Here is a 24,338-nt window from a genome sequence, read left to right as displayed (position 1 = left end):
CATGTCCCATCCTGGTCACTCACTCCCCACCCCCTCCCCATGGCAGTCACAGCCCCTCCCTTCCAGTACAGCACACCTGATCCCCGCGTGCCAGGTTTCTTCATATGCAGAAATGCCATAATTCTCATTTTTCTTTCCCTTTGTATCTAAAAAGAAACATTTGTCTGAAAGGCCAGCTGTATTTAGAACTGATTCCCCATGGGTCCACTGCCTCTGACTTTGTCATGTGGTTACACTGCTGGCTCAAAGCCACATCTTAAGTAGCCATATCTACAAGTTTTTCAAAATACCCAAATTTCCCCATAGCAAGGTCCCCAGGAGGGTCTGTTCTAGTCCCTCTAGAATCCATTTTCTTCTTTCCTTGTAACTGGCAGATTTTTCCCAACTTACTAAACTTTGAATATGGGAGCAGTGGATATTATACTTGATGCAAAAGTGTGTGTGTGTGTGTGTGTAAAAAGAATTGATACAAAGGCATTGATAAATACATTTGCCTTCTCAAACAAACTTGATGAAATTGACACAGGTGAGACATTCAGTCTTAAAACACATTTTAAGAGACTTGTAGTTGGGGAACACTGGCCAGCTAGAGGGGGACTCCCTAAATTCTCAGTGTCTGCATTTTAGCATCACCCCCAGCATGCCTACAGCTGCCTTGCCAGCTAAGGACTTTCTCAGTAACTGGAAATGGCTGCTCTGCATGGAAGGGAAAACGCTTTACCTCCTTAGTCGGTACCAGCGGAAAGCCAGTGAGAAGGTGGTGGTGCAGGCTTTTGCTCCACGCAGGAAACAGGGCTGGGGGCCTGGCTTTTTATGTGTGGTGTCTGCTTTATAAGCAGGATTTTGTATCCTGCAAGCACTTTCCCCTTCTAGGGAGAAGTGGTATTTATTGACAAGCCTCAGTACGTGATTGGATTATGTAAGATTAATATGTAGGTGTTGATAACTTAGAAGGCAAAGCCCCACTTGGTAAGAATGTCACTGTGTCATGGGGAAATGTAGTTCTAGAGGCATGAAGAGGAAAGAGAAATGTGATTCTAAGCTAGTCTGTTACCTAGTATGGGCATAATTACAAAGGCAAATGTGTATACTTCAGACTCTTGAATCTTTGTTTCTAAAACCATCAAGCGTTGGCTGAACTGGAGGACAAGTATCTGATAACTCAAAAGTTTTATGTCCTAACATCCATTTGTCATTCCATTAGCAAAATACAGGGCTGTACAGCTGCTGTCTCAAAAGTGTCGGCTCTGGCCAGCGTGGTACAGCCCTCTGGCTTCAGCCACGCCCAGCCTTGGCTGTGCTCCTCCTTAGACGGGTGGTGAAAGGGGGTGACCTGGGCAGCCTGCCACTTTGGTCTGGGAGGGCAGTGTTTCTTTTCCAGTCTCTAAATTCTGAGCACCATCTTGAGGCTGACTGCCTCAGGAACACAGCACACCATAGACGATAAGATGCCGTGTCCCTTCCCCAAAGCGTGGCCTCAAGATGAGGTGCTGAGCGACATCTGATAAGAAGCCATTAGTGCCCTATGATTTCTATGTTGTCCAGTGTGGACATGAGATCTATGACCCTGGTCACAAGAAATTGTAAAAGGGGGCACAGGAAACAGCTAGTGATTAATTTGCTACCAAAGCAAGGACAGTGGACAGTGTTGCATAAGCACATTGAAATGTTTTAAGTCGCTGGGGACACTCCTTATCTTCATGGCAGTGTGGAGCCCACAGAGAGCCTACAGGACAGGCACTTTCCTCCCAAGTTCTCTCAACTACCTGTGCCCTGCAGGTAATGGTCCTGAGACGTGGAAGAGGCTATGTAGGGTGTGGGGTTGTGTTCCAGTGGCTCCTCTTAGGAAAATATATGTAGCCCTTGGAAACAATGTAAAAAACAAAAATGAGAAGTATCAAGATAAGTATGGTCCTTCTTTTAGGAATCATCCTACCAATTGGCCCAGATGTTTAGGCTTTTGTCCTTTGGCAAGTCATACTCAAAAGTAAACTAATGCCCTCCCCAAATCTGTGCTGGGCTTCCATCAGCAGGGCCTCTTCTTGGAGATAAAGAAGGTGCTGGGCCTCCCTGATTCAGGTCAACACCAACCCCTTCATTTATAAGTAAATATTGCACAGAGCATCTGTAGAGACTCCCTGCATTTCTGTTAATTCATACACAGTCAAATCTGAAGCAAGATTTGGGACCGTATAAAACATATCCGGTATCAAACAGTGACTTCCGTTTTTATGTGGGATCTAGCTAACCCCCCTTTGTTCTAATGAAATGTAAGTTCAGAGTTTGGCTGTTTTTAAATCTGACATGAAACACAGTGATAAAATAAACACTGAACTTTAATTACTCTTTTCCTCTCATAGCTTCTGTAAACTCGCTCTCTGAGACACAACAATTAGAAACTGTGCTGTTTAGGTTTTGAGTCCATACTTAGAAAGCTTGGAGCCCAGAAGGATCTTAATCAGGAGTGAGGGAGAGGGTAACAGGGGGAGGGGTGGGGAGTGCCCTGTGCTCACCCCATCCCATGGACACACAAGTAGCCACTGACATGGAGCTTCCTCTGAAAAAGAACAGAATGCCCTTCCTAAATTGTTGCTGGAATTCAATCACACTCATTTCCTTACTAGCACAAAATTATGATCAGTATACTGAAATATTGGTAAGATATTTATGAACCAACCACCGGAAAAGTGTCAAAACTATAAGAATATGGTCATTTTGACATGGGCATAAGCTGTAGCACTTCGATCATTTTACTCACCTAAGCCTGACGATCCTCAGAAACACCTTGGAACCCTGGGAGGCGGTGACAACGGTGTCTCCTGTCCTTGGCCCCCGAGCTAACACCTGCTCTGCCCTGCAGTTCAACAACATGCTGCTGTACTGCGTGCCAAGGTTCAGCCTGGTGGGCTCCAAGTTCACAGTTCGCAACAGAGTTGGCCTCGATGGAATGAAAATCATTGAGACTCACAATGAGGAATACCCGCACACGTTCCAGGTGTCTGGGAAGGAGCGGACGCTGGAACTACAAGCTAGGTAAGGGATGTCCCAGCCCACTGGCCATGCAGCAGAGCAAAGAGTGGGGCAGGGCGGCCCTGTGGCCTCTCCCTGGGACATGCAGCCCTCTGGGTGCTGGTGGGAGCAAGCAAGGGTTGAGTCTTCTCTCTGGATCCCCTCACATGCCTAGAGGGCAGACTGGTCTTCAGCATGAGCACTCAGCATGCTGAGCTGGGGCTTAAGAGGATGCAGCTGTTGCAGTCAAACCAGCATTTTGAGTCCTGTAGGAAAAGTCCCCCCACCTTTCTCCCTCTGCCCTTTTTTCTGGTTTACAGTCGTAGATTGATGTTGATAATTCTGTGCTGGATACTGACGCTTTCACCATCTGTCCTCCCGAGCCTGTCCTGCACTCGTGGGACTTCAGGATATCAGATGGGGAGAACATGGGGGAAGGCAGGGTGGAAAAGCCAAGATTCTCCTGTGACAGTTGAGGCTACAGGAGGGACATCTGGGTTTCCCGTAACCACTAGCAGCCTGGGGGAGGGGAGACTCTTAGATTCTTTGCTGAGTGGGAGATGAAGGGCTGGCGCTCTGGCTAAACTTTCCCCACAGAGCCAGTTTTGAGAAGGCCTGAGGCCCGGCAGTCCATGGCGTAAGCTCACGTGCCAATCTGAAGACAGTGTGGTCATGCTTCATATGGTTTGTTTTAGGGGGTGCGCCTCCATTTACCCTTGTAAAGGCATAGTGTGGAGGAAGTAGGATCCCCATGAAGGTCGCACAGCAGAGGATCAAGTACCCACCGGCTCTGAGGGCTCCAGTCCCCTAGGGCCGCCGATGGAGGTGTCCCAAGAGCCCTCTGCTCTTTGCACTGATCTGGCCCTGGGGTCTCATGGCCCAGATGCACTCCTCTGGTTCTTTCTCCCTAGGAACTTCAGAATGTAAACTTCAGTCCTTCAAAAGACACATTAGCAGGAATCTGCCTGGAGGATGGGGGGGAAGGGTAGTTTGGAGAAATCCTACTCGTGGAAGTCACAGCGGGCAGGGAAAGTCCGAAGAAAACACAGTTCTCTATAGTTTCCCACAAAAAAGTGTGTGCTGAGCCAGGCGTATCGTGGGTCTCCCGGGACTGGCCCCTGCTTCCCGCGGGAGCTGAGGTGCAACAGGCTTTGGTTTTTGGAGGCCTGGTCCTCCTTCTGTGGTGGGATTTGAGCCGGGTCTGCACACCCGAGGAAGGGTATACACGTGTGAATGGGAGCCCCTGACCCAGGGCTCGCTCCCTGCATCTGGCCCTGATGGGCTCATCCGTGCTTCTCTCCTCCAGAGAGGTCTGTCTGTACTGCAGACGGACACAGGCACTGCTGGCACTGCTGTCTGCAGTCTGGATGGCAGAAGAGAGCTCAGCAGGGGACATGGGGCCCCTGAAGGGGAACCCCAGCCCCCCATAGCAGGCTGGGCTGTTTCATCCACAGGATGGGCCTGCTTAGTGAGGAAGTTCCTGAAGCGCAGGTGGTTGTCACCGTGTGCCCAGCCCTGGCTGCATTCCCATGAGCAGTGGAAGCAGCTGGTTCTCCTTATGTTTCTCCTGCCCCTCATCTCGTTGCTGTAGGTTCTATGGTGTTCTAAGGTTCTATGGTGTTCTAAGGTTCTATGGTGAACAGGCCTTCTGAACTCTGCAATTACCTTCCACTCACAATTATTCTTTCAAGAATGGAGACAGGCCCGGAAGGTCCCAGAAAGTCAGGGTGTTAGAGGTGTTGCTTGGAAACAAAAGGCAGGTATATGTTTGTAGATGTTTTTAAAAGACTCACTTCTGAAAGCAACTGTGAAGAAAACCTTCTGCCTTTCTCACTGGGTGATCAGCCTCAAGACTGACCTCTCACCCTCTGCTTCCTCTTCCATGTTTGGAAGAATAGAAAGTATTGTTTCCTATCATTTTTATTCAGAGGCTATTAAAAATACAAGCAACTTTTTTTATTAAAAGAGCAAAAAATCTCTGCCATGATGATGAAAAAGCAACTCTACAGGCTTACCTAGTATCTGCATGTAAATGCAGTGAATGACTCCGCTTCTAGGGCAAATGAACTGACGGGTGTAGGAGGGGCAGGCACAACAGGAGGAAGAGCTCTTTTGTGGGGTGTCAGTTTGGAGCCCCCGAGGTTCTTGGTCCAGGGCTCTCCAGTGAACAGTAAGCACCTTACTTGGCAGGTGTTTACCCTGACATTTAGCACTCAGGAACAATTTTGGGGAGGATGGGAGATGTCTCAGGAGCAGACCTCCAGCCTGACTCAGCCCGGGGTACCCTTGTGTGAATGGGACTCATGGCTTCCAACTCGAACTTCAAGTTAGCCTTAAAGGATAAACACATGCAGGCAGGAGTAGCCTGCCCTCCATGGCCCCCAGAGTCTCTCACTTTGAAGATTGTCATCCAGAGTCAACTAGAGGGGTTTTTTCAATTTAACAACAGCCAGCTACATAAGCTTCCGGCAAAGGAGATGAAATAAAGAAAACTTGCTGCAACAGGAAAACTGGGTACTTGATGATTGTTAAGGAAAATTTTGCCCAACAGAAAATGTATTAAATACCAGGGCCCATTAATCTGTGAAACTTCCTTCCTGCAGGCATTTAACATGTTTCCTTTTTGCCTTATCTTTAGTGGGTCATGTATGGCATGGCCTGAAGGTTCCTAGGAAAATAAAATTAGCTTGTTTATCCCAGGAAATGCTGAATAGCTCCCCGAGGCCTGGCAAAGATATTGGAGATTCTGAGGGATAATTGTCATCTTTTCCAAGACGGCCTATGACTGTCAGCCTTCACAATGGGAGTCAGCTGTGTATGGAGGCCAAAGCCAGGTCTTGGAGTTACCTGGCTTATACCGCTAGTTCGTTGTTGGCAGGCTGCTTAGCCACAAATTAATGGACACCAAACCCGCCCCATCAAAAGCCATGCATACCCAAGTAGGTGGATGGTCGTAAAAGACTATTAAGGAATTTACTTGTTCAGTTGCCAGAAATTGTTTCATTTTGATTGTTAACTCCTTCCCAAACATCCCTGAATGTTCCAGAAAGCTGCCTTCACCTTAATTTTGTTTTGTTTTAGTTCTGAGCAAGACAAAGAAGAGTGGATCAAGGTAAGCCTGGCTTCTGTTTCTGTCTCCCTGTGCCCTCTGTCCATGGACACATGTGTGCCTGTGTGTCACTGTGCCGGTTTCACGTGTGTCCTCAGAATAAGATCATTTAATTTCTTTTTATTTTTTAAAGATTTATTTATTGATACAAGCGCTGGGGTACAGGCCAGAGGCATGGGAGGGTGAGAGAATTCACTAGAGACAGAGCAGGGAGCAGAACAGGCAGAAGGACTGAAATACACTGTTGAGGAGAGCAGTGGGCGAGACAGGAGATGTCTGCTGCGCCATGTGGGAATCTCCCTGGCAGGCAGGGAGTAGAACCAGCGCTGCAGAGGCTGCAGACAGCTTCACAGTGCTGCGCTCAACCCGCTGCGCCACTGGGGAGGCCCAAGATCATTTGATTTCTAAAGCGATTCCCATCACAGATGTTTGATCAACTGCTTGAATTCCATTCCCACTCTAGGCCCTTCAAGAGACCATCGATGCTTTCCATCAGAGAAATGAAACCTTCAGAAATGCGATTGCAAAGGAAAATGACGTCCACTCTGAGGTCTCTGTAAGTGGAATTCAAGTCTCTGCTTTATTCTCCCTGCCCTGCAGTGTCCCTGCCTCCTGACTTTCTTCCCCTGCCTGTCCCCTTTGCAAGGTCAGGCCAGTTGTCTATACAGCGCCCCACGCCCTCTTGGACTAGCAGTGGAGTCTTTTCATACCTAAGCTCCTTGGAACCTTTTATGTCCCTTTCTGAGTCTTGACTCAGAGCAGGGTAGGAATCACCTTGGAAAGATGGTTTTTTTTTTTTTTTTTTTTTTTTTGGTGTAGAAGAACTAGAGTGTAGGCCAGAGAGTGTGTGGGGGTGGGGTGGGGGGCAGGAATGAGAGGACTCCCCAGAGACAGAGTGGGGAGCAGAACAGGTGGATCTACTGAAATACACTGCTGAGGGGAGGAGGAGACAGGAGAGGTCTGCTGCGCCATGTGGGTCAGCCCCCTATTTGAGAATTAAACTCAGGCCGCAGTGGTGACAGCACTGAAACTTAGCCCCTAGGCCACCAGGGACCCTTATTTTTTTTTAATGCAGGTAATGATAAGTCTCCTTCCTTTTTAGACTGACGAGCTAGGCAAGCGGGCCCCCAAGTGGATCCGAGATAATGAGGTGACCATGTGTATGAAATGCAAGGAATCTTTCAATGCACTGACTAGGAGGCGGCACCACTGCAGGGCCTGTGGACACGTAAGTGGGGCTTCTTGGTTATGGGCAGGGACAGCTGTGCACCTGGCAGGTGCATAGCTTCGACTGGGAAGAAACAGAATCATTTGTTAGATCCCTTAACCTATAGATTTTATTTGATGACAACAATGTGCAAAACACAGGGCTTCATCCTGGAAGAAAATGGTAAAAAAAAAAACATTCCCAGGCTTACAGGGCTCACATGCTCCTGGAGAGCCAGACCCGCATAAGCAGACATTAGAAGCAGACAGGGTTCACAGGGAAACTTGACAGCAATGAGAGGATTCTGACTCATAGTTAGAAAGAGCAAGACCAGTTTAAGCTGATGCCTAATAGGCAAGAGGCAGCTCAGGTGGGAAAGGAGGTAGAGAGCACCTTTAGGGTGCATTTGTAGGTGAGAGCACAGAAGTAGGGGATAGCTTAGCTGTGTGCTCCCGGGGCTGTGCTGTGCCCAATGACATGTACTCAGAGGTTCTATGCCTGACCCACAGGAGGGAGATTTTCTCCATGTGTGCACGTGGACACACACACCACACACACCACACACACTATACACACACACAAACACACCACACACACTGCACATATCATACACACCACACACACCACACACACTGTAGCTACCACATACACAACACACACACTAATCATACCACACACACACATTCACACACAACACACCACATACACAACACACCACACATCACACACACTACACTCACACACCATACACATCACACACACACCACATACCACATGATCACAGGCGCCCACGGGGAATGAAATTCTGAACTGAAACTGGCAAGAATGAACAGAGGTGGACAGAGAGTCCAGTCCAGCTGCCAGTGTCCAGACCAGAGGGATGTATGTTGAGAGAGACACGTCAGCTGCAGAAGAACATGAGCCATGGCGTAGAAGGGGTGAGAGGGATGAGTCAGAACCAAAGGCTCTGATGCCTTTGAGAAACAGAGTGATGGAGGGATTTGCAGCTTCTGAGGGAGTAGGGGAGTCTCCCTCCATTATGAAGGAAATGTGGGGGAGGTGGGCCTAGGCTGAGGTGTGTTGTTGATTTGATGGTGGACACCAAAGAGTTCAAATCTGATGTGTCTTTACATCACTGAAGTGGGGTGAGTTGTCAGCTGAGAGTGAAAGTGGGGGTGGGGAGATGTGAGCCAGAGTAAGTTGGAAGATGCAGCAGCCTGAGCGCACGTTGTCATCCTCACAGTTGCATTTCTGAAGTTGCTGTGCCTCTGATGGAGAGCGTCAACGGCTTGTGAAGGCCTAAGACAGAAACGGATTTCAAAGTGTAACAGCAAACACTTTTGCTCTCTCTGGTTAAGACTAAAAACCTATCATTGAGTTTTCCTGAAATGACACCAGTTGTTGACATACTTACCTTCAGTAAATAAGCCAATAAAAATGTATTTGAATATGGATTATCAAAATGCCTTGATATGATTTAAAAATAAAATATCCATCTATAGGAATCTGAAGATGCAGGCATGCCTCATTCTAAAACCTGGAGTAATTCCACTGTAATTTTGGAAAAAACAATTTTTATGGTGATTTTTATGTTTTGAATATAAACCAAAAATCATATGAATGTTTATAATTTTTAAGTACACTTTGTCCATTCTGAGAAATATGCTTCTAGAAACAAGAATATTTTTAATTAGAAAGGTTTCCAATAATTATCTTATAATTAGGAAGAACTGCCACCCACTAAGAAATGACTTGCCCCTGCATTGCCGCTGCTCATTCACTGGGGAGGAAAGCATCAGTGTATTTGATTCCAACTCATCTCTCTCACCCCTTCTGTGCCATGGCTCATGCAGGGGCAGTATCTCAGTGGGCTCACAGCCCCGTGGGCAGCTTACTGCCTAATGGCAGACACAAATCAAATAATCCCACAACATCTGATGAAGAGCTTTAATCTGGGGATGAAAAAGTGCAGGGAACCTTTGGTCACACAGAGAGAGGAGGTGATGTCTGTACTGAAAGTGGGAACATCTACCTTGAGGAAGTGAAATCAAGTGAGTGTCATAGGGTGAGTGCGAGCTGATCAGAAGCAGAGGCAGGGGTGGAGGGCAAAGGCTCAGTGCTGCCAGGCTTTGAGGACCAATGGACTGAAGACTGGGGCCAGGGGAGCAAGATGGACAGGACTTGGTGGGCGTGTTTAAGAACTTGTCTTTTACCCAAGAGCAAAGGGAAGATTTGGGAGGAGTTTAAACATCAGGTTGGCATTTTTAAGAGAGCACATGGCTCTGTTTGGAAGATAGCTTTTCAGGAGTTTGAGTGGAAACCTGGGGGCAGGAGGACAATCCCAGGAGGACTGGTCACACAGCTGCAAGGTCCATGCGAGGACTGCAGAAAGGTGTAAAAAATATAGATGGGTGGAGGATGGATGGATGGATGGATTGATGATCGGGTGAATGGATGAATGGGTGGGTGGATGTGTGGGTGGATGATTGGATGGATGGTTGGGTGGGTGGGTGGATGGATGGTGGATGGATGGATGGATGGAGGGATGGATGGATGGATGGATGATGGATGGATGGATGATGGATGGATAATACATGGGTGATGGATGGATGGAAGTAGTAAAGATAGCAGGACTTTGTAAGCTGGTAAATCTGTGGGGTTTGGGAGAGAGCAGGTTCAGGTGGTAGGTTAGGGGGCAGAAAGAGAGAGTGGACAGGTCCAGGGTACACTGAGCACAGATGCTATGAATTCATTTGGGAATGGTTTTGATGGAACATCCATAGGTGGGAAAAGCAAAGGCCTGCCTTGCCTTTGGAGACACCTGCCATCAGTGGCCAGGAAGCAGAGGTAGGCGGGCAGATTACAGCCTCGCAGCCTTGGGTCTAATTCAGGCCCAACTCTCCTTTAGCATCTAACTTTTCCTCACCTTCTGTCACCTCTGACCGGCCTGGCTCAGGCGCCCTGTGAGTCCCTATGACCCTCCATGGTCATTTCTTCTTCCAGGTGGTATGCTGGAAGTGCTCTGACTACAAGGCACAACTTGAGTACGACGGAGGCAAACTGAGCAAAGTGTGTAAAGACTGCTTTCAGATCATAAGTGGGTTCACAGACAGTGAAGAAAAGAAAAGAAAAGGAATTTTAGAGGTACGAAATATTCAGTATCGGCTGCCTTTTAGATTTGTATTTAGATTTTTACACCAGGAAGAGAATTGTCTTTTAACCCTAAAGAATGCAAATGGTGTGTGTTGTTATATTCCTTAGTATCTAACCATTTGGGAATGATCAGCAAAACTTGTGAACTTTCACATTGCGGACTTTGGGGGACACACTTGGTTTATAGGAAGTAGAGGGTTACTGCTGGGCGTTTGCTAGTGAGACATGCTGCTTCTGGTGGTATCTTATGGTACTACACCAGAATCTTCCAAATTAGGATAGATACATATTTTTTAGTGGGATCACTTTTCTCTCAGTTTCATCTCATACTGGCTTTGGAAAAAAAAAAAACACTGCCTGAAATTTTTCCAACTTATATGAAAGTATTATTACCTAAAACCTCATCCAATCAATCACATTAAAATTACCATTTAATTACCAGTGACCACACTCTGATAGCTGCATCACTATATCATTCATACGTCTCCAAAGTGAGCTTGACTTGTTTTAGAATAAATCCAGACCCGGAGACGGCTGGCAGCTGTAGCCAGTTTGTATCTGAAAACGAGTTTCGCACCCTGGGATTGACAGTGGAAAAAAATAAGTCACAGCAGAAGGCTTCTGTGACAGAAAGTTCAGAACAGCCTGGAGACTGTGAATGGGGATGCCTGAGGGCCACAACATGTAACTACAGTCACGGGCATGACTTACCCGGGCCCTGAGTTTTCATCAGGCGTCGACACCATGTAAACACACAACGGTCGTTTCTGTTCACTGGTAAAGCACCATGAAGTCAAGGTTTAGCTGAGGTTGAGCCACGTGGTCACAAGCTAACAGACAACTCTGAATTCATCGGGGTGTGTGTGGATGACTTATATGGCAGAATAAAGTGGGATTTCTTAGGCAGACAGGGGCCTCCACCCCAGCACAGCCTCACATCCCTGCAGCAGCTGGTGGGACAGCCCATGTGGTGGTGCCATCATCATTTTAAGCCATAAGTTTCAGGCTCTCCCTGTGAAATCAAAATTTCCAGCTAGTTCTCTGTATTTGGGGAAAAGCAATCAAATGTGTGTTTATTTCATTTAATCAAATAAATATGTCTATAAGTAGAAGACTCATGTACACACACACACACACACACACACACATTGTTTTCTACAGACTCACTGTTGTGTTATGAGCTCCAGATCAAAGGTCGACAGACTTTTCCCGTAAAAGGCCAGAGAGAAACTTTGAGTCTTTGCCATCAAGAGGCAGAGCTGGGGCTATTATTCTTTATATAACAGGAGTGAAAACAAATGTCTCCAAGTCTTTATTGACAAGGTTCAAAATAGAATAACTTAATATAAAGTTTCATAATTTGGATTTGCTGGTAAGAAGAATGGAATCCTTTGGGGCAAGAGGAGGAGAACATTTCACTTAACTGGAGCTCAGTGTCTCTGGTGCTGATCATCAAATGAATTTCAGATGTTCTTTCTGTACCAATTATTTTTAGCTCACAGTCTATGCAAAAACAGGTAGTTGGTTAGAGTGACCCCAAGCTGCTATTTCCCAGCCACAGTTTCCTACACTCTCTCTGTGAAGGCCCTGCTTTATCTCCAAACCGCTCCAAACCTCACAGCTCTGTCTTTCTGTAAAATACACAAATGTCATGTGCTGGATGTCATCACACAGGCAGCTGTAGGCTTTTCTGCTCCTCCTTCCACCTGGCTACATGGCTTCCAAGTCTGTGCTGTCCCAGCGGGGACCCCAAGTGGGAGACCCCGAGCGTCTGAGCTATAGAAAACAGAAGCCAGCCAGTTGCTTTGCCGTGTGTTTGACTAAAAACAGCTCTGTCCAGTGGCTGCATTCCCTCTTTAGCTGGTGATTTAGGCATCAGGAGGCAAAGCAGGAAACTCTGAATGGTCCTCCCGAGAGATGGAAGCTGGGAAATGCTCGCCTCAGCTCAGGTGCCAGGACGAGGCTGCCACTGCTGCATTCATGGGTCCGTGACATAGGAGTGGATTGTGCTTTAAAGGCCCCTGCATCCAGATTCCGGTCGTAGCTGGGGTTCCTCGGTGTGGGATTTGAGGAGGGCCGTTGTTTCCTGTCTGAGCCTCATAGATAACGAAAGTAGCAACTTCTGTGTTCAACACTGCTTCAGTTGAAGATCTGGTAATACAAAAAGTAGAAGTCACTAAGACTTTTCCCAGGCTGGAACAGAGCGAGACCAAGGGCGTTTCAGTAACAATTGCAAGGAACCTTTTTTGGACATTCCGGGGAGACATTTCATGTAAACACATACTTTGTGAGTGTTCTCTGAGCTGAACTCCTCAACCCAGTTCATCTTGTGTTCTCTCCCTCCCTTCTCCCTCCCTCTCCTGCTCCCACTGTATTTTCCTAGATTGAATCAGCAGAAGTGTCTGGAAACAGTGTGGTGTGCAGCTTTCTTCAGTACATGGAGAAGTCCAAGCCTTGGCAGAAAGCTTGGTGTGTGATCCCCAAACAAGATCCTCTTGTGCTGTACATGTATGGCGCCCCCCAGGTATCTAACTGCACCTGTCTGCAGGGTCGGGGCCAGGGCCAGAGGGAGGACATGGTGGATGTGGCTCCTGTCCCCCTGCCGCTCTGTGTGGGACAGCACATACAGTGCCCAGTGTGGCTTCGTAGCACATGGGGAATAGGCCATGGACCAATCCCTGTGTCGCCTGTGGGTCGTTTGACCCCTTCTCTTGCTCTCAGTGGGTTTGAGGGATGGTGAATTGAATTAGCAGAAGGCCTGAGAAGGGAGTGAAGGAAGAAGGAGGAGGAGCCTGTGTTCTATGATAGAAAACAGTGTTACGTTGTCCGGAGCTGCCTGGAGCATGCGCCGTGTTGCGCAACACACGTGCCATTAATTAGTTTTCGCTTTACCGTTTTGCCTGCTGAGAAACCACAGGTGTTTCCTATTAATCAAATGAGACTGGGAGGTACGATGGGAGGAGCTACCAGGATATAAGAAGAGAACCACGAGAAGGTCAGGAGGTTATTGCAAGGAGGTTATTGCGAGAGGAGCAGAGAGGAGGTCAGGGAAGGTAGAAAGACAGGGAAAAGTAAAAGAAAGGAAAAGGAAAAATAAAGAAGTAAACGCTAGCGTCAGGTTGTCTCAAGCCCCTCATTTCAATCCTCAGCCCTTCTCTTTTCGTGCCTACGAATCCCGCGGGTCGGGACATTATGTCTCTTTTTTTCTTGAAGGGATGGATTGCCTGAAAGTCAAAGGAATTTGAGAGTAGGGGAATTTCAATTTTGGGTTAACAATCTTTTTTGAGAACTCCAGGAGCGGGATCTGAGATGAGACCATGGGAACAAGAGCCCCCACAGGGCCCCCTTTAAACCAGCACCAGGCACCATGGGCCGTGTTGTCCTTAAAAAGCAAACGCTGCTTACGGCAGTGTGTGCCAGCTGGGAATGTAAAGTTCTACCTGGACCTGACATGTTCTAGTCTATCTAGTTAAGGACTAGTGGGCCTTTTTATCTTAGAGGTAGACTGAAGATGTCAAGGTGTACATTTTACCCTGTTGTTCTTTTTTGACCTGCCCATGAATAAACAGATGCATGAATCACCAGATAAAACTGCCTATGGTAATGAGGCCACCATTTATTAGCATGACAGGTTTACATACACAGTGACTATTACTTTCTTCCCTTTTGTGCTGTGCGAGTAGCTTAGTGGGCTCCCTCCCAGGGAGGCAGTGGAAGTCCCTGAGGCTAAGCTCAGCCCTCGTTCCTGCACAGCCCACATTGGCAATGCCACAGGCCAGGCAGGCCCTGGACACGGTCTCAGGGAACGGGTCAGCATGGGCTGGTGGTAGGGAGAGAGGGTCGTGGGCACCAGGCCAGGAGGCATACCCTGCTGGTGGCCCATCCCATGCCAGACACGCCCTGTCTCCCCAGGACGTGAGGGCCCAGGCCACCATCCCACTGCTAGGCTATGTGGTGGACGACATGCCCCGGAGTGCGGACCTGCCCCACAGCTTCAAACTGACCCAGTCCAAGTCCGTGCACAGCTTCGCCGCCGACAGCGAGGACCTGAAACAGAAGTGGCTGAAGGTCATCTTCCTGGCAGTCACAGGTGAGACTCCAGATGACCCAGATGAGCCTCCAGCCTCCTTGGATGATCATCCCGAGACCAAGAGGAAGTCCGAGGGCTGAACCCGGCCTGGGTGTGGGTGTCTCCCCGGAGAGCTGGAGACACTCCCAGCACCCCTCACTCACCTCTTAGCACTTTATGTCGGAAACGTAGACTGGGAAATGCGTCTTTGGGGCAGTCACGCTGTGTCTGTGTACTCTTCGTGAAACAGATGCGTGGAGCCGTTCTACTGATGAACATCTGGAATAATGTGAAAAAGCAGCATTTTTAATGGGCTACCCCTTGAATCCGTTCTTGTGTCTTGAAGGAAATGGGTGTGTGTGATTCTCTCGCTGTTGGGTTAGGATAGGCCACTTTCAAGAAACACTCTAGTGTCTCCTCTTGCACATACTGTAGGATTGCAACTGTCTGAAAGATATACCTCCGTGTTGCCAAAATAGATCCGCGGTTTAAAAAAAATCAAATACAGGGACAGTTTAGGTTAATGTTTTGACTTATTTAATTGACTCGCACTGGCTGCATTGATAATGTCCGTTCTTTTGAAACAAAAGCAGAAGGGCAAATTGTTGGTGTTCAAATATAATACTTGGTTTTGTGGAAATACTCCTAAGAATAAAAAATCTTAAGTATATAGCAACGATATGTAAATAGTATTCAATAGAAATGTCTATGTATGTGCTTGACATGCTTTTCTCCTCAGCTTTCGGTTTCTATTTGTCGCTAATTTATTTTTAAAATATAAAGCATGTTTTATCTGGGAATCTTGAGTAGTGTTCTAAACTTCACTATTTCTGGTGATTTTATGTTTAGCTGATTGACAACTAAGGGTATGGGTATTTTTGTAATGAGAAAAAGCAGTAACTTGCGTGGCATGGGCCCTCTTGGTGAATTCCAACTGTATTTTTCAAGTACTATTTTTTCGTTCTGTGCCTATTGAAAACTGTGCCTGTCTCTGAAGGTGCTAATAATAATTACCTGTGAGGGTCTGATGAATGCTTCCGTTTTGATTATCCTGCGATAAAGCCCATTCAGTCACTGGGCTGGCCAGGCCCCCCTTGCAGTCTGACCACTGTTGCTGCAGTTAGTACCAGCAGGTACAGGAACTTTCACCAAAACTTGAACTCCACCTACCTTACAACAAGCAGGGACGTACAGAAACTGCATTGATCGCAAAGCTTTTCTCTCCATAAAAATGTCAGGCGTGCTGTACTAGGGATGCTGTAGAGTCACCACTGAGGATGACCCTGAGAGTTGTTCCTTTCTTGGATGAGGCACAAGACTCGCGGGGATCACTGGCATTCAAGGGCCTAGAAAATTCAAGTACTAGTTCACACGTAAGGTGTGAAAGGAAGCCTCTGTCCAGTTGTACACTACCTGGCCAGAGGAGAGAGGAGAGACACAGGGACGCAGGCAGATTTCAGAGGTCCAAGGTGATTGAAGAGAATCTGAGCTTCTGACCCCATTTTCTCCTCTGGGAAATTTTAACAGGACAGTTGTTAACAAGATGTGATTCCTCGTCACTGAGGCTGCATCTCATTCTGCGAGAGTTATGATTAATATCCTACACTAAGTTAACTGTTTAACTTACCCCTTTTCTCTAAATCTTTTTTCTCCTTTACCCCATCATGCTGAAACATTATCACTACTAGCGCTTTAGAAATGCACGCATATGACTCCCTGTCCTTGACTTTTGAAAATCACACCCTGAATGGAGACTAGATCCACTCAGAATTTGAAATGACCACCCACTGATTCAGAGCCTGTTGTTTTAAGAAAGAGTTGAAATAGCTCCCTTCCCCTCCCCCACGAAGGAGAAGGTAAAGCAGTCATGACTGACTTGATTCCCGTCCAGCTGTCATCACTCAGGTCACAGCAAACGCATGCAGCCAAAAAGATGCCAAGGTCCCTTCGTGGGGGCCAGGCAAGTAGGTGACCCTTCATTTCTCTCCCCTTGTCCCCAGTCATGTGTTTCTCTGTGTGTGTGCACATCTGTACATGTTGAGGGATCGTGACTGCAATCCAGTAATAGCTATTAATAATCTCAAGAAAAGAGAAGCAATGAAAGTACCAAGTGACTGTTGGGGAAAGTGGCTTTTGTGAATGTGATGGAACAGCTGGAGCACAAGGCCAATGAGACCTGTACAGGCCAGAGTATATTCCAAAGCTGTTTTGAATAGTGAGGAGATGACACTTTCCCCACCCTTAGGTTCTCCTGGAATGCAAGGGACATGCACACAAGCTCATCAGCATCAATGCTATTAAATCCAAGCTAGTGAAAGAAGACCCACCGAAAGAGAGTAGTATCCTGCTCTTTGGACGTCATCTTTTATTCTTCAAAACCAAGGTAGAAAAATCAGTGCTGGAAGAGAATCTGGTTACCCAGCCCCGTCTTCACGCCCCACCCTTTTTCTTAGCCAAGCACAGAGAGAAGGACCCAGGCAGCCTTACCTGTTTCTCCCTTCTTAAAGAGTCAGTAATGCTTGTACCTGGAGAAACATAAACACTCTACTCAGCCTTTCGGTAAATACCCACCTCAACCAGAAGACCTCAGGTGTGACTGGTGACAGAATCCATGTCTTCTGCTGTCTGACCAGACAAGATACAATGGATCTAAAAAATAACAATTGGTTGCTTTCCTACCCAACCAAAGTGAGACTCTGGATGAGTCTCACTCATTACTTCCTCTCATTTGGTATCCTCCAACTCATCCATTCTTTAATGTGCCCTTCCTACAAACATAAAAGGGCATATTGGATAAAAATTGCTATTCAGTACAAAGCATTCCAGTCTTTTAGACCTAAGTTTTGCTTTTGTTGAAAGTTTGCTGCTTGGCATAATACAGGCTTAGTGCCAAGTTGGAAGTGGGACTCAGTAATGAAAATGCCACCAGCCACTTTTGTACTCACGGCATCTGCAATGCCATCATGTATGCAAGCAATAAAACTCTTCAGGGTATGTTTTTATACTGATATTTTAATACGACCCCCCCTAGCCACATGGATGTAGAGCTTCTAGAAGTGATACTGATGAGATTCACCTTGTTGGGCATAGAACAATGTGGGGAGAGGTGTTATTCCTTGGACTCAAGTATCAAAAGCATTTTTACTTTTGCAAAGTGCATGGGTCACAATGGGAAGCTCATCTGTGTTTCCTTTCCCATGAAGTTTAGTGCAACACATGGGCTGGTGCACTTACCACCACTGGTAGGTGAGGTTCCCTAAGTCACAAAAATTACCAGACTTTTATAAGAACTAACCTTTTCAATATACCCTGTCCCCACATAAAGATACACATTTGGATTTTTGAAAAGAATACTCACTTTTAAATCTATAAAGACTACAAACTCCATCGAACTGCAGGGCTGTTAAAGATTCATTGATGCCTTCTAAAAACCTTCATCCAAAATACCTCTGTCAGTTCACAATTCTGTTTTACTTTTGTCTACTTGTGGCAACAGGGTATGTTGTTTTCCTTTCAAAATTTTAGTGTGATTTCTGGTTACATTCAAAAGCCTTGTGTTCTTATTGCAAGCATATCGTCTGTGGTAACGCTAATAATCTTTCTGGATCCGATCAATCCTGAAGAGCAGGCAATAGAAGAGCAGATAAATTCTAGGGAACAAAGACCTTATTTTTTGCCTCTAGCACAGAATGGAAAACTAATTACAATGTCCACGTCACATGATTTCTGTGTCAGATGGGTCTAAGATTAAGCACATGGTATTTATAAGCTAAAGTTAGTTCAGAAGGCAAAAATGTCTTAATGTGTTCATTCTTAAATCTTATATTCTTCCAGAATGTATGAATATTAAAACTGGCTACCCAGTTCTTATTCTTAAGACTATATTGACATCTGTATCACTTCTTCATTCTTATCCGGTGGTAGTAGAATCCAATCACTTTTTATTTTCATATTACTACCTACTATAAAGTCTCCAGATTTAGAAGCTATGAGTATGATATATAAAGACCACTAAATCTACTTTAAAAACCCCTCCTGTGAATTTCTGCATATATGTATATATGTAAAAACATTGTTGATTTCCAATTGTTTTTTCCTGGGAATGAAATTTTTATAGAAACTCTTCTAATTGAAATATTTAACACATATTATTTCACAGATTTTTAGTATAATTCATTCTTATGTATGCCCTATAATCATGCCATCGTGGGAAGATAGTTTTGCTGTCTTTGCTGTTACAGTAGAGAGGAATAAGATTTGGAACTGAAACAAGCAAGAGCGAAGAGATGGACAGAAAGTCCAGTCCATCTGCTGGTCTCCAGATCAGAGGAATGTACATTAAGAGAGAAATATTTCAACTGTAGAAGGGTATAAACTCTCACATAGAATTCTATATAATTACATACTGATGGAATCCATTGCATCCAGGCCTTTTCCCTTGGCCTCTGATACCATTGGTATCTTGTCATACTTTCCTTTTTCCTTTAGGCTTGAAAAACATTCTCTTTGACCATTTTCTGCACTGATGACTGAGATTTTAAAAAAGTCCCTGTAATGTCAACCCTGATCTCCTTGGCAAGAATGCGGTGTCTTTCCTGGGAATCAACATGAAGTAGCACATGTCTTCTACAAGATAGTTTTAACTTTTGGGGTCACTGAGAGTTACATAATGGTCTCTCCTACCTACAGTTCATTTGGGTAGATTTAGTGAAAAATTTAAATCAGGAAATCTCATTGTAGCATATTTTAATAAGTGAATACCAAATACATAGAGTGATAGCTATATATATATATATATATATATGAGTGTCTATATATATATATGTTTGGGATGAAACAATAGTCTATAAAGGCCACTATAATAACAGAATTGCATTATATATTACACATTATATGGATGTTGGAATGTATCGCTTTGTGGGGAGGTCTCCCTTCATTAGCAATCATGTCTGTATATAAAAAATTTGTTTTCCAAACTAGCATTTCATTCTGTGAGTGACAATTGACTGATATTTTTGAATAAGTGTTATCTGGATATCTGAATTGTTGACTGATCAGTTTGAAAAGTGTGTGGTCAGAATTTTAGAGTTGATTCAAATGTGAAAAAGTATACACAAAAAATAATTTTTCTTTTCTAGCTATATGAATGTAAAATACTTGCAGATAGTGTATATATTGTGTAACATATGTATATTTGGCCATAGAGGAAGAGAATTGGAAACATTGTAAAATTAAGCACTTTAATTCCTATTAAATATTAAAACATTTGTATCTTGTAAATAAATACATCCTTCAATGAATTCCAGAGTCTTAGGTGTTATTTCACCTAGGATTATATCTGTTCAGTTCAATTTGTTGACTCAAAAAAAGTTACTCCAGTAGGGCACTTCCCACCTGCTGTACCCCCAAACCTGGTTAAGTCTTTCAAGAGTGAAGCTGGCCACCCAAGCCAGGTTTCTGGGAACTTCTCTCTGATAACTCTAAGGTCACATCTCCAGGAACCAGTAAAACAGTGTGACTTTGTTCTCTAGGTGACTGTTTCCCAAGGTTATGGGATTTGCCAACACATTCAGCCTTAGAATGTGAAACAACCATAGGCGCAGAAGTTGGGGGAGCTGGTTTGAGTCTTTGTCCATCTGTTACCTGTTCTGTGACCTTATACAACTCACCTGAAACCCAGCAGTAAACTCCTAAGGTCATTACAAGAAGTGTATGTGACCACAAAGCCCTGTGCTAATTGCTTTTAGTTTACCAGCATCTCCCTGGCCACCATCACCAGCTTATGCCTTGTGGTTTAGAAGATAAAACATCCCCCTCAAAAGGAATCCTGAGAGACTTTTGGTATGATTTCATGAGTCAAACACTTCTAGACCTAATGCTTTTTAGTTCATTACCTTTTTCAGGCCTCACACAACTAACTAGTAGTTTATTCATTGATCCTTGAAAGCAGTTGGTGTCAATTTAAGAATCAATATTGTCCTTGGCAACTTGTCAGAAGCAACCTTGAACCAGAGAGGAAATAGAAACCAGCCTAGCCTGATCTGAAGCTTCTGGAAGTCTCTGGTACCCAGGAACCACCCGAGGAGCTTGTGAAACTACTTTGTGATTAGAAGTTCTGTGGTGATTCAGTTCTCACAGGGTCACAGGTAAGGTGGATGCTCTTCAAACCACTTTCTGAGTAACAAGCTCACAGGGGAAAGGCTTTGTCACAGACAACTGATTACAAGTGCCTGATTATACTATTTATAACCTCTGGTCCCTGCAAGAGGGACACGCAGCCTGTCTATCATGGTTCGTCTCGAGGAACCATTTAGTTAACACCACTGTTTGCAACCTTGCCTACACGTTAGCATCACCTGGGAGAAGTAACCAATGCCATGTTCTGGCCTCACCCTCAAAAGTGGTATTTATTGTAGTTTCAGAAATTCCCAGATGATGCTGATGGGAACCCTCTCTGGAGAAGCACCTCAGTGCTCTGACCTGTGTGAAGCCTCTCTGTGTAGGTAAAGCCGTGACCTCACCTGAGCTTGTGATGGCGCCCTCAGACTTTCAGGTAAGGAGACAGGTTTTGGAGATGTGAGTAGCTTGTCCCTCAGCTCTTCAAGGTCTCACCTGTCCTCTCCTGTACCCATGTAGCTGCACAAAATCAACAGCTATGCCAACAGGCCTCACTTTCAACTCACCACAGCAGGCCCTTGAGTAGTGTAAATGTCATTTCCTTGGCACATCAATGAGAAAAACCTGCTCCAGGCGGGACTGCTGCCTGGGTGGAGCTGGCACGTTCTCCCTGTCCATGTGAGCTCCCATTGGGACATTCCCCCCATGTCCAAAAATGCGCAGGTAAGTTTCACTCTGTGCCTCTGCGGTCCCAGGGGAGTGAAGGAACAAGGGTGTGCGTGTTCCTGTAGTGGAAGGGTGTCCTGCCCTGGTGGGAGTTCACCCTGACCCCAGGCTGCCCACACTGCCCAGCACTGCCCAAGCTGGAATAAGCAGTTGGGAGATGAATACAAATGATTGTTGAGTATTAGAACTGTGGGATTTTTTTAGGGGTTCAGTGATGTTTTGTGACTGGGAATGCACCATAGGAACTTAACGCTGGCATGTGCCAATTAGCCACGGGTCAGTTACATAAGTGGGGACTGGCCTTGAGCTGACTGCCTTCCACCGCAGCATCTCCTCTTTTGTCCTGGGTGCCAAGTGCTGACCTCCTTCCTACGTCCCAAGAAAATCACGGTGTGTCCCATGACCACGCCTCTGTAAGTGTGGGAGCCCCAGTGAGAAAGACCTGGCAGTCCACAGCACCTGGGCCCCTGCCCTGCCCCTGGCCACACGGTCCTTGGCCCATTGGCTCCTCTGCTCACTGTCTCGGCTTCCCTCACCCCTTCTTGGATGCTGTTCCCACATTCTTCTCACGCTGTCAGTTCTCTCTCCATTGGGTCTAGCAGCAAGCACACCTGGACAGGTCTTCCCAAATTATGTCACTGTCCCTCCATTTTCCTTGCCAACTGCCACTCCATTTTTCCTCTCTGGGAAGGTGCTTGAGTTTTCCACACTGGTCTCCAGGCCTTTCTTCCTTTCTTTCCTGAATGTACTCCAGTCTGTCTTTTGCCTCCATCTTTTCGTTCTCCCTCTACATCTCGTTAATTTTGGACAATGTTTGGTTTCTCCCCTCAGGTGTGGTTCCCATAGTTCTCCCACCACCATATCACCCATGACCATCACCTCAGTCCCCTGTGCTCTTCCCTCCTCTGTTTTGACCCCCTTTTCTCCCCTTCCCCTGCTGGATACCTCACATCTATAGTCAGCTTGCCACAGATCTATGGTCTATCCCACCTATAAATGAAACCATCCGATAGTTTTCTTTTTCCTTCTGACTTATATTGCTGAGCGTCATCCCTTCCAGCTCCATCCATGTTACCCTGTCTTTTAACGGAAACTGCTGTTGCCGAGGCTACCATTAATGTCACATAAAAGCCAATGGCGCATCTCTGCTCAGCCCTACCTGCACTCTCTGGCAGAGCTGGCCACACACCATCGGGCTCCTCCCTGGCACACTCACCTGCAGGGCTCGGAGTCTTGGTTTTCTTTTGTTTCTTGTGGACCTGTTGTCTTGGTCTCCTTTGCTCCTGTCTGCATCTCTTCCAACCTCTTGAGGGTGTCCCAGGGCTAAGTAGTCCTGGGCTCTCTTCTTTGTCCACTCACATTCCCTTGGTGACCTCATAATTTCACGCTGTCAACTCCCAGTTTTATTTTCCTGGCCCTTACTATTCTGCCACATGCTAGAAACTGCCCTGTCACCACCTGTCACCTCCGCTCAGATGTCCAGCAGGCATCTCAAATTGCACGCATCAAAACAACTTGCTGTTCTTGCCCTGTAAAACCCTCTCCATCTATAATCTTCCCTGGGTCCATTAATAATGACTCTGGGCCTCCTGGTGGTGCAAGGGGTGAAGACGCAGCCTATAAGGCTGTCCGCAGCCTCTGCAGCATGAGTTCGATCCCCTGCTGGCCAGGGAGCATCCCACATGGCGCAGCAGACCTCTCCTGGCTCGCCCGCTGCTCCCCTCAGCAGTGTGTTTCAGTCAATCTGCCTGTTCTGTTCCCCACTTTGTCTCTGGTGAGTCCTCTCACCCCCCACACCTCTTGCCTATACCCCAGTTCTTGTATAAATAAGTAAATCTTTTTAAAAAAATGACTGGTTTTCATTGCTCAGGCCAAGAGCTTTCATTTTTCATTTTTCTCAGACATGTCCAGGACTTCAGATATATCAAGAATGAGATTCTCTCTCACCGGTTTCACTGCTATGGTTGGGAACCATCATTGTCTCTTGCCCACATTGTTGAAATAATGTTCTCTTTGGTCTGAGCACTTCCAACTTCCACTCGGCCTCTTTGTCGGATATGCAGCTGGAGGCATTGCTGGGCCTCAGGGGAGATCATGTCCCTTCTCTACCCGCCTCCTTTCAGGAGCTCCCCATCCACGCAGCCCTATGAGTTAAGACCCGCCCACCAACAGCTCCATGTTTCTCCTTAAATCCAGTGCTCTTGAGCCTCTTAGCACAGAAAGAGTTTCCTTCTTCCTGCAGCCCTTTACGGTGTCTGCTTGGTAACACTGGAACCAATCTTCAAATTCTCCTCTAGCCCGGCACCTCCCTCCCTCCTAATCTGATATATGGTTTCCTCACAGCACTCAGCCTCTTGTAACAACAATCAGCCTTTTCAAAGTTTATTTTTGTCTGTCTACAATACTAGAACATAAAGTTCATGAAGTTAAGAATTATTCTCTCTTAATCACTGAGATCCCAGATCCCCTCTGTCGGGGCCATAGAAGGCACACGATAAATAATGAATAAAAAAGCCAGGTTGTATGAGAGAAAAAAAGGAACAAAATATTCCTTCCAAAGTATCAGTATTTGACATTACTACCCATAGCATTGCTCTGGGTCCAAACCATTGGAAAAGGGGCTGAGTGGAAGATAAGTTAACATTTTTTTAAAAAAGATTTATTTATTTATACAAGAACCAGGGTATAGGCCAGATGCGCGGGAGGGTGAGAGGATTCACCAGAGGTAGAGCAGGGAGCAGAACAGGCAGAAGGACTGAAATACACTGCTGAGGGGAGCAGCAGGCGAGGCAGGAGAGGAGAGGTCTGCTTCGTCATGTGGGGTTCTCGCCAGCCGGCTGGGATCGAACCCGCGCTGCAGAGGCTGCAGACAGCTTCACAGTGCTGGGCTCAACTGCCTGCACCACCAGGGAGGCCCAACTTTTTTTTTTTTTTAAGATTTATTTATG

The 24,338-nt window shown here is 46.1% G+C and overlaps 1 protein-coding gene across 1 annotated transcript in view; it reads left to right on the top strand.

The window, feature by feature from the left end:
• FGD4 (FYVE, RhoGEF and PH domain containing 4) overlaps positions 1-14,648 on the top strand; it is a gene marked incomplete at both ends in the record, with an annotated part of 152,601 nt that extends 137,953 nt beyond the window's left edge. The window contains 7 exons of the mRNA XM_084255994.1: positions 2,861-3,033; positions 6,091-6,121; positions 6,582-6,674; positions 7,221-7,346; positions 10,329-10,469; positions 12,862-13,002; positions 14,391-14,648. Coding sequence (XP_084112120.1) covers positions 2,861-3,033; positions 6,091-6,121; positions 6,582-6,674; positions 7,221-7,346; positions 10,329-10,469; positions 12,862-13,002; positions 14,391-14,648 — 963 coding nt within the window. The remainder of the gene's footprint in view (positions 1-2,860; positions 3,034-6,090; positions 6,122-6,581; positions 6,675-7,220; positions 7,347-10,328; positions 10,470-12,861; positions 13,003-14,390) is intronic.
• Positions 14,649-24,338: the final 9,690 nt, after the last annotated feature.

The sequence above is a fragment of the Talpa europaea genome, assembly GCF_964194135.1.
Source record: "Talpa europaea genome assembly, chromosome: 15".
Taxonomy (NCBI): domain Eukaryota; kingdom Metazoa; phylum Chordata; class Mammalia; order Eulipotyphla; family Talpidae; genus Talpa; species Talpa europaea.
This window is presented reverse-complemented; position numbering and strand designations above follow the sequence as displayed.